The sequence below is a fragment of the Homalodisca vitripennis genome, unplaced genomic scaffold (assembly GCF_021130785.1).
Source record: "Homalodisca vitripennis isolate AUS2020 unplaced genomic scaffold, UT_GWSS_2.1 ScUCBcl_4788;HRSCAF=11165, whole genome shotgun sequence".
NCBI lineage: Eukaryota > Metazoa > Arthropoda > Insecta > Hemiptera > Cicadellidae > Homalodisca > Homalodisca vitripennis.
The window spans coordinates 1-10685 of record NW_025780900.1 but is presented as its reverse complement, the minus strand read 5'-3'; the positions used below and the strand labels follow the sequence as shown (position 1 = coordinate 10685).

Here is a 10685-nt window from a genome sequence, read left to right as displayed (position 1 = left end):
CGCAGAATCGCCTTTAATGCAATCTTCGTGTGCCCATCGTTTTGCAGCGGGTGCACTGTATCCACTGCTCACTTGATTTCGAATTGCTGTATTTTTCCAAGCAATAGATGCAGACGGAGTCAGTCTCTTCTTCATCATCTGACAAATTCTGACGTGAGGTTGATTTCTTCTTGGTGGAAGGTCTACTTGCTTTTTCAGCATTAGCTGATTTATTTTTGAAAAGGCCCTTCTTGACAGACTTTAAATTTGTAGTTCCTTTGCTTTGTTGTGTTTTTTTCTAGTTTGATACGTTTTTGCTTGGCCATTTCTTGTTCAAGTCGCAGCTGTTCTTTAACTGGGGTGTCGGTTAAAATACTCGACTTCCTTTTCTTCCGTCCCTTTGTGGTTTCTTTTCGTGGCCCTGCTTTTTCGAGGGGCCTCACATCCTCTGGTGAAGGGCAAGAAGCTACTTGTGATAGACAGCTTGGTGCTGGAGGATTCTCAGACGATTGGTCCAAATTTGGTTCTGAGGAGGGATTGTTTCCAGCTGGAGCAGGCCTGTCAGTAAAGTAGCTCGGCATGAAATCAGAATCCGTGAAGATCAATGGATTCAAAGGAAAAATACCTGACACTCTGAATCCAGCCATAATGTTAGTTGGTGTTAACGCCAGAGGTGCTGCCGATTTCAAAAATGGATGGTATATCATATATCCCCATAGGTCTTTTGTTTGTACAAATCCAAGCATCACACGCAGTGTTGATGTATTTTTTAAGAGGTCCATACACAGAACGGTCCAAAGGTTGAAGCTTGTGGCTGCAGTGAGGGGGGAATGAGAGTAAGGTCACACCGTTGTCTTTAAATAAATCTAAGACGTCGGCTGATAAGTGCGATTCATGATTGTCTAGCAATAGAATGCAAGGTTTTTCCTTGGAGCATCTGGCCTGAGAGACAAAATGTTTGGCAAATTTCAGGAAATTGGCTTCCTTCATCCATCCAGAAGGATTTGAATCGCCTTCGCAACCAGGAGGCCCGTCACGGATGAAGTGATCATGGTATCTTACTCTAGGAAATACGAAGAACGGGGGAATACTATTGCCTGCTGCATTCACTGCAAACGCAATTGTGACGAGATTTCCTCGTTCAGCGGAAGTTAGTTTCCCTATTTGCCTAAATCCACGCCGCGCTACAATTCTATCTGGTCGTTGAACGGTTGTGACGCCAGTCTCGTCAACGTTCCATATATCATTAGGCCCATACTGAAATCGTTGGAGGACAGTGGTTAGGTTCCTGAAAAACAGGTCAACGTTCGTCCGGTTGAAACTTGTTGCCCGGGACATACTAGTTGCTTGAGGAGTTCTGATGGAAAGTGTTTTATTTCTCTTCATGAATGAGGTGAACCAGTCAGGGCCGGCCATTTCATTTTCTGACCAGCTTGGGGGTATTTTGCAATTACATGCTACAGCGTAAGTGTACGCAAATCGTCTAACTTCCTTAGGCGTTAATCCAAAGTATATATCAGATGCCTTGAGCAAATACTCAGCCAGCATTTGTTCTTGGAATGGCTCAAACACCTGGACAGACAAAAAACCAACGCAACAATTAGTTTATTTCTCTTCTATAATGCGAGAAATAAACTTGCCCCAGTGAAATCCCTAAGTTCTTAACCTAGTAAAAAATTTAATAGGCTCTATGATAAAGATATAGCGTGTTTAAATATAGGCTACTGCATAAGGAATCTTACCTTCCAGTTCCGTGCGTAGCCAAACTGCGACCATGGTTGAGCTGACTGGCTTGTTGCAGCAGTACCTTCAGTAGAAGCACCAGGAATCGCCGGATCACGAACAGATGGGCCAGGAATTGCCAAATCATGGGTAGAAGTGCCAGGAATCGCCGGATCACGAGTAGATGTGTCAGGAATCACCAGATCATTGTTTACTGTAGTAGATATAATAGGATTTGGTTGAATAATCACCGCTTCATTTGAGGGATCAGTAGAACCTGGTGCAGCGGACAATTTCTTGCAATAGTTTGCTAGTGTTCTATCACACAATCCAAATTCTGCAGCTACGCTTCTCATACTTCTCCCTCCCCTCACTTCTTTTACCGCTCTCTCCATTGTCTCAATTTCATACTTCCCTCTTCCTGTCTTTCTCACGTAATTGCGAACCATGATGAAACTGAAATGAAGAATGGAAATCGTTTAAATTAATTATATTTAGGCCTACCCTAAAAAAACTGAGGAAATTTGATTAAATATGAAGAGAATTTTAAATTACTATTTATAACCCATTTACTGCCAAATTGTTAATATACAATGCATTTTCACTGTTTTAAATCTTCTTTCAATACATATTTATTGACTTTAAGTGAAAATCAATGAGTAAATTTAGCATGAATTATATTTGGAAAAGACGGGGCAGGTTTTCGATAGCGAAAACTTGCCCCGGCTAGTATTCGAAAAACTTGCCCCGTCGCCATATTTTAGATTTAAACTAACCTAATTTGGTTAAAACAAGTGTTTCTTTATCCAATATCTATATCATAAGACACAGAAGAAAGCGCTTTATCGAAATATATCATTCACATTGTTTCAAATTAAAGAAAACGTGTGATTTTTAACTTTTAAACATAACATAAAAACTTACTCACCTGTTCGAAGAACAACAAAAGTTGGCTTTGCTCAACAGTGCGTGCGTCCATCAACGTGAAACTAACAGAACTGCCACTAGGGGGCGTGGCCATCATACGACGCTGATTGGTGTTGCGCTCTAGCGGCTGGTTTAGGAATTAAAGCCCATTCGAAAACGTGCCCCGTGCGAAAACCTGCCCCGGTCTCCCCTACTCAATTGTCGTATGTGTTATCAATGAACCAATTACAATTTAGGATAATTTACTTTACTTGCTTATTACCGCTGCTCTTGTACTTATTACTCCTTATAAACCTCATGAGTGTTACTCTCTACATCATGGAATGTTAGGTAGGTACCCTAAATCATGAGTGTTACTTGGTAGTTTTAAGGGGAAATTGTTTTAAACTACAGATATTTTGGCATATTTAACATATGTTTTAGATAGTAAGAACAGAAGTACTCTAAAACTCATTATTAAGACAAAATAAAATTTTTTGGCGAGTGAAACTCAAAGAAATTGAAAAAATCTCATAAAAATTCATGTAAGTAATACAATGTATTTGCTTGCGTTCTCACAGAAAAAGTCCAACATTTTTCCAGATCCCCTTTTGGCTGGTATATGTGTGCCCTGCAGACCTTCTTCCTTCTTCCCATATAAAAAGAGCTTTCAAATCTCGTTTTCTCCAGGACCCCTAGGATGGCAGTTACGCAGATTACGCTCCCAAATAACTGACTATTCGGTTCTAACGTAGAGTTTTATATTTTAGGCTACTACTAGCTTCTCTACAACTACAATGAGTGATGGACGGAAGAGGCTTAGCGGTGCGGAGTACAAGAAACGGGCGAAGAAGAAACTCGAAGAACAAGAACGTGTATTGAAAACAAACCAAAAGGCTAGATTTGTTCTTTAAGACGCCAGGAGAACAAGAGATTGCACCAGTACTTGAAGGACCTGCACTTGACGATTCCGTTGACGAGACGGCCGGCCAGCTGGACGACAATGTTTCAGCTGGGCCAAGCTGCTCAAATCCACCAGCTAATCTAGCAAGTTTAAACGAAGACATCATCATACCTCACGAGATCGCCACTGAAAGCCTTTCGTTGGAGCTGCTGTCACCCTGCTGTTCCAGCGAAGATCCAGCTTTCTGGGTTTTGAATGATGCAACTCGAGATTCAATCGCAAAAAATGGGTTCAAACAAAATATCGACCTGGATTTCTCAAACAGCGTCAGAGAATACAAGGATCAAAAAACGATATTTATCCAAATCTCTGTTTCAACGAACATTGAAAAATGGAGAGGTTCAGGACAGAAAGTGGATGGTATTCTCAAAAAGCAAGGGTTCTGTTTATTGTGGCCCTTGTTTGGCATTCAATTTCAAAGAGAAATCCCAGTTTGATTGTAAAGACGGATTCAACGACTGGAAAAATGGTGAAAGTCGGGCCAGTCATCACGAAAACTCACCAATTCACAAGTCGGCAATCATTACTCTAAAATCACGAGAAATTGCTCTGAAACGTGTTGGCAGTATGTTAACTGAGCAGCTAGACAAAGAAACCAATTATTGGAAAAAGGTTTTGGCCAGGGTTATAGCGGCCGTTAAGGCCTTGACATCAAGAGGCCTTGCATTAAGAGGCGATGATGAAATCTTTGGATCAAACAGAAATGGAAATTTTCTTATGGCTTTAGAGCTTATCTCCGAATTCGACCCTTTTTTAGCTACTCACATTGAAAAATATGGTAATTGTGGAAGTGGTCATACAAACCATCTCTCTTCCCAAACGTGTGAAGAAGTCATTGAATTAATGGCTCAAAATGTAAGACAAGAAATTTGTGAAGAATTGAAACAGTCAAAATATTTTTCTCTCATAGTTGATTCATCCCCAGAGATGTCTCATGTAGACAAGTTGGTTCTTGCAGTCAGGTATGTTTTAAATGACGGTGTACCCTGTGAACGATTTCTTACCTTCATCCCGTCAGTTGGACATACCGCAGAGGGTATGTTTAAAAGTGTGATGAGAGAACTAGGAAATCTGGAAATAAACATTGATGACTGCCGAGGCCAATCGTACGATAATGCCTCAAATATGTCGGGGACTTACAATGGTCTTCAGGCAAAGATAAAGAGCAAAAGTCCTTTAGCTCTATTCATCCCGTGTGCGGCTCATTCTTTAAATCTGGTCGGATCATCTGCTGCTGAATCTTGTGAAGAAGCGTGCAGATTCTTCATGTTGCTTCAAGAACTTTATGTGTTTTTTACATCTTCTACAAAACGATGGGAGTGCCTGATAGGTGTAATGGAAGATTCTTATCAGAATAATAAGACTATAAAAAGGGTGTGTCCTACACGATGGTCGGCTAGGGATGATGCATGTCAGAGCTTGCGAGAGTCTTGGGACGAAGTGTACAAGGCTTTGACAACAATTTCAAAAGACCCAACAGAAAAGGCTACAACCAGATGTGAGGCTCAAGGAATCGCTCGGAATCTAGAACGTTTTGAGACTGCATTTATGGTATGCTTCTGGAGCACTGCCCTCCATAGAATTCACAAAGTCAGTAAAACTATACAAAGTGGAACCGTTTGACGTTTTGTTAGTCAGGGATTTGTATGGTTCTCTAGAGGAATATTTTGTGTCAGAAAGAAACAACTTTTCTTATTTCGAGGAATTGGGTATGAAGATAACCAAAACTGAAACATACGATTCATACGAAAAAGACACAAGCAGACAAACCAAGCGAAAAGTCTGGCCAGACGAAACCCGGAGTGAAGAAGTCAACCTGACTGGCAGAGATGACTTGAGAATTAACACATTTCTTCCTATTCTAGACTCCTTTATTTGTGAATTTAAGAGAAGAAAAGTGGCCTATAGTGACTTTGTAGATAAATTCTACTTCCTGACTCAATTGTGTGACAGCAAAACAGACATCAACATCACAGAAGAGGAACTAAGAAACAAGGCAACGAAACTTCATCAAATTTATCAAAATGACTTAGATTCCGATTTTATTGAAGAGTGCATTCACTTCCAAAAAACACTGTGCGGTGGGAATGGACAATCCCTCAGATAAAACGTTGGAAGGAATTTCTACCTTTTTGAGAAAGAACTCGTTGCATGATGTTTACCCTAACTTGGACATAGCAGTACGAATTAGTTTGTGCATACCTGCAACTAATTGCGCGGGAGAACGTAGCTTTTCCTGCCTTCGAAGAGTTAAAAACTACTTACGGACAAGCATTTCTGAAAACAGGCTCAATTCACTTTCCCTCCTATGTATAGAAGCAAATTTAACAAAGAAGCTCTCTTATGAAGATTTAATTAAAGAGTTCTCAATTAAAAAGGCTCGTAAGAAAGCTCTGTAAAATGTAAATAGCCTACTGTATATACAATAAATTAGTTCTGTTAATCACACAATGAACTTGTATTAGAATGTACAAACGTTATTTTTAAATATTTCAACTCATGGTTATAATAAACCAGTTATTCAAATAATTTTGTCAACTTTAATTTCACCTTGCAAAACCATTTGATTGATTTAAATTAAACAATTTTCCAAGATTTGAAAATATTTAACAACATTCCAAGTAAGTGTAAGTCTGCAAAAAATACACATTTTCTAAAATGTGTGTTATTTGGGCTGCAGTTCCATATAGTTCCACCGGCACAATCGAATACGAACATATCGATTGTTGATCAAGCTAAAACATCGTGCCGCGGCGTTAGGTTAGGTTATTTCACGTTATTTTGTGTTTCTCGGTCGGTAAATAACGTGAAATAACCTAACCTAACCACCGCGTCGCGATATTTCCCCGTTATTTGACTAAACATTAAAAAAATTTATGATACATTAAAACTGTTACGAAATGCTTTAAAAACGCCATCCAAATTACTATTTTGTTCCTGAAAAATGCAAATTTTCCCGGGGGGGGGCCGGACCGCCGGACCCACTTTTGGCGGGGGGGGGGTGTGCTCCCCTTTTTGGGGCGGCAAATTATCTTAAGCCTATAGGCGGCAAACTGGTAAATCCGGCCCTGAATACTCCTTCGGGGACATTGGACCCACTGACGGCCGAAAACCCTTTAGAAAAGAGGGCAATTTTCGGGTGTTGCTCGGGTACAGATCAAACTAACGGTCGGAAAATGCACCGGAAAAACTCTACTGATTAGAAGTTCGGCTACTTTGGATTTCACTGATTGAGGTATTTATGAATGAGTTATAATGACGATATTTTATATCATTGCACTGTAGACGAGTAGGCCTATATAACTATCGGAAAAAAAATTTAAAAAATCACTTTCGGCGGAAATAAAATGCACCTGAAACACTCTAATGATTAGAACTTCAACTACTTCGGACTTCAATTATTGAGGTAAATGTGGCATTTTTGATTGAGTTAGGACGACGATTTTTATTATCATTAAACTGTACTCGACTACCTATATAATTATTGAGAAAAAAATCACTTTCGGTCGGTAAATACAGAAGGAAAGCTCTCTACAGATTCAAGTTTTGACGATTTTGGATTTCACTGGTTGAGTGGTTGAGGTAAAGTGGTACTTATAATTATGTTAGGACATTGTTTTTAGGTATTAATTCAACGCCGACTAATAAAAATATAATTGCCGAGAAAAAATCAAAAATAATCACTTCCGATCGGAATATACTAAGGAAAATTAAATAATACCTCAGTCAGTGAAATCCAGAGTAGTCGGAACTTCTTATCAGTAGAGTTTTTTCCGGTGTATTATCCGACCGGAAGTGATTTTTTTTTCAACTTTTCTACGATAATTAATTATATAGGTATTAGTCGGCGGCGTTCAAATTGATACCTAAAATCAATGTTCTAAACATAATTCTAAGTACATACCGTACCACTTTTTATCTCAACGACTCAACCAGTGAAATCCAAAATCGTCAAAATCTGAATCAGTAGAGCTTTTCCTCGGTATTTTCCGACCGGAAGTGATTTTATTGTTTTTTTTTCTCGATAATTATATATGTATTAGTCGACGTTGAATTAATACCTAAAATAAACGTCCTAACATAATTATAAGTACCACTTTTAACCTCAACCACTCAACCAGTGAAATCCTAAATTGTCAAAACTTGAATCTGTAGACAGCTTTTCTTCGGTATTTACCGACCGGAAGTGATTTTTTTTTTCTCGATAATTATATACGTACATTGTACAGTTTAATGATAACAAAAATCGTCGCCCTAACTCAGTCGCAAACACCACATTTACCTCAATCACTGAAGTCCAAATTAGTTGAAGTTCTAATCAGTAGAGTTTTTCAAGTGTATTTTTCTGACCGAAAGTGATTTTTTATGTTTTTTTTTCGATAATTATATACACGTCTACAATTTAATGGCACCTAAAATCAACTTCGTAACTTAATTCTAAGCAGTCATTTTACGCCCTGAAGACGAATTTCAAACGAAGTGGTCGCTAATTTAAACTGTTCGTCATGTTACGGTTCAGGTTACTTTGCGACGTCACGTGACCGCGCCCTATAGAAATACCGTGATTACACTACACTATCCAAAAGGCCGAGCCCAAAAGTATCGTTTGATACTTTATGATTTAAACGAAAGGACAATTATATTTTTAACAACGGTCACTTTAATCAAATAAATCAATTTAATGTTTGTAGACAAGAGTAATGATAACTCTCCTTTATTTTCTCCTGCTCCATGCTTTATTTTTTAATATGTCTTAAAATTTCGGGGGGTCCGGACTCCCTGGACTCTGATCACACTGATTACAGGGTAGCACATGGTTACCACATGGAACAGCTTGTGACTACTGTCAAAATAATATGTTCAAACAATAGTTTGGTCACAATTAATACTGTACCTATCAAAATGTAAGGCCTCAGTGCTTAACTAAGCTAAGCTCAAGTGGTGGATCAATGTGTTACAATCCTTATATTTTGATCTTAGTCCGTAATAATGAACTTCAAATATTTATAAATGTAATTAAACATGTTAGGCTAACGATTGCCATCGTTAAGTTAGCCAGTTTAAATAACATTTAAACAATACTAACTCAATTCAAATCTTGATATATTTTTAATCTGTTCTTACTTTAAGGAAATCAGCCAGTCCTCGATGATTTTGATAGTATCTTTAATAGAAACATTTCAATAAAGAGATTTAACATAAAATGATACAAGATATTCATATTCTTCAATCTTTAAATATTTTGTGGAGTTTAAGGAATAATACCTATCTTTAGTGGAGAAAGTAGGGGTGAATTGAAACTGTTGACACTCCTTCACTAACCATTTTGATATCTTATAAGAAGGATTTATACAAGAAACTATGGGTCTCATTTTATTACCAGGTTTTGCATGTTTTTGGAAGACAATACAATCTTGGGATAGTTGGATTTGTACTTATGAGTGATTTAAAAATTTCTTTCGGCATGATTGTCTTTCAGTGTTTTTAGTGAAGCTGTTACTGATGCAATATATTGGTTTAAAGGATTCTTGTTGAATTCTACATAAGGGCCACCCTTAAGAATTGTACTCTAGAATAATAATTACTTTTATCCACTATAAACGATTGTGTTAATTTTTAAACTGCTTTTAGGTAGAAAACTTCTTTGATGATTTTATTATATTACTTTTTTTGTACATTGTTTCGTCTTAAAGAAGAACTGAATTTACGTCATTTCAAATTGTATTTCTTTGGTCAATATTTAAGAATTTTATGTTTGATTCAACATCAACAAATACATCTTCCTGCAAAGGTTTATGCTGAGAAGTTTAAACCTTTGTTCACGATGGATGTGCATGATGAATAAATTTTGAACTAACGTATTGTTTGAAAAGGTTATTTTCAGGCAAATCTTTTTGCGTTTAATTTTTTCTCAGAAGAGTATTGAACTTCTTTTTCCAGTTTCTGTTTGTATATAATACTTTCTAGAATCATTGTGTATTTGATGTGTGAAAAAATAAGGAATTTAATTTAAAATCAAATTTCTAGTGATTTCTAGATGGGTTTTTAAATGTTTGAAGTTCAAAATTTTTATTGTTTTGAATATAAAGATTTTCAAGATTTTAACCCCGTTTAACTTTACCATTATGAAGTAACTTTTTCTGTGGTAGAATTCTTAATAGGAATCAAATATTTTAACAAATTAAGGGAATATTTTGTTTTTTTTTACATTTAAAAAAAAAATATATATCATTTGCTAATAATCTTATTTTTTGTTTTCAGTTGATATAGTTTTGTTGAGCTGAGAGGACCTAGTGTCAATGATTACGTTCTAGCTCTTTTTCTTATTGGAATTTCTTAATTAATTTTAAAAACAAACACTCTAATAATACAATTTTTATCTATGTGAGGCATTTTGTGTTTAAGGAACACATATTTACAAAATTGTTTATATTATTATTTTTAACACTTATTTCAGTTATGTAAGTCTGATGACGAGTTCCTTGAACACAAAAGCCTCGCAAAAATAAAAATTGTACTATTGGAGTGTTTGTTTTCAAATTAATTTTAATTAAGAATTCCGATAAGAAAAGACGCTTTCTAGAATGTAAAAATGTACCATTGATTTCGCAGAAAGTAACAAGTCAATATTTTAAATGTCCTGGCAAAATAATGTGTTTTCCTTCCTCAGTGAAAAAGAGAGATACACCAGTTTATAAAACTTGATTCAAACCCAACACAATATTTTAGCTCTTGTGTCTTACTTTGTCACCTACAAGTAAAGTTCAGACAGATCATCTGCCGTATTTTACATCTTTGTCGCCAACAAGCTCAAAACTAATCCAAGTTGTACGCAAAACCTTTTCCACAAAGTGTTGTTTTATCTATACTGACTTAGATTTAAAGACATCGTAATCATATTTATATAACTTGAATTTTGTAATCAAATTAAGAACATATTGCCAAAATTTATAATTATAACACGAGGTGTTATATATTATCTAGTAAGTATGGTACAAGTAAAATATTGTGCATAGTTTACTATACTCAAATGTAATTTCAAGATCTTGACTGCAGAGCCCACAGCGATACCTTGAAAACTACTCTATACTAGTCATGAATTATCTGCTGCATC

General features: G+C 36.6%; 1 protein-coding gene across 1 annotated transcript; it reads right to left on the bottom strand.

Annotated features, from left to right (window-relative positions):
* Positions 1 to 630: 630 nt before the first annotated feature.
* Positions 631 to 2413, bottom strand: LOC124373085. The gene is made up of 2 exons (XM_046831480.1): positions 1722 to 2413; positions 631 to 1551 (listed from the first exon to the last, which is right to left on the bottom strand). The coding sequence occupies exons 1-2, from the start codon at positions 2148 to 2150 to the stop codon at positions 631 to 633; spliced, it is 1350 nt and encodes a 449-aa protein (XP_046687436.1). The 5' UTR covers positions 2151 to 2413.
* Between the last annotated feature and the right edge of the window lie 8272 nt (positions 2414 to 10685).

Bases quoted from the DNA above. Each gene is read 5' to 3' on its own strand.
- LOC124373085 (XM_046831480.1), bottom strand. From the start codon at position 2,150: ATGGTTCGCAATTACGTGAGAAAGACAGGAAGAGGGAAGTATGAAATT. The intron at 1,552-1,721 runs GTAAGATTCCTT...TTGTCTGTCCAG, and splicing joins GCTACGCACGGAACTGGAAG to GTGTTTGAGCCATTCCAAGA.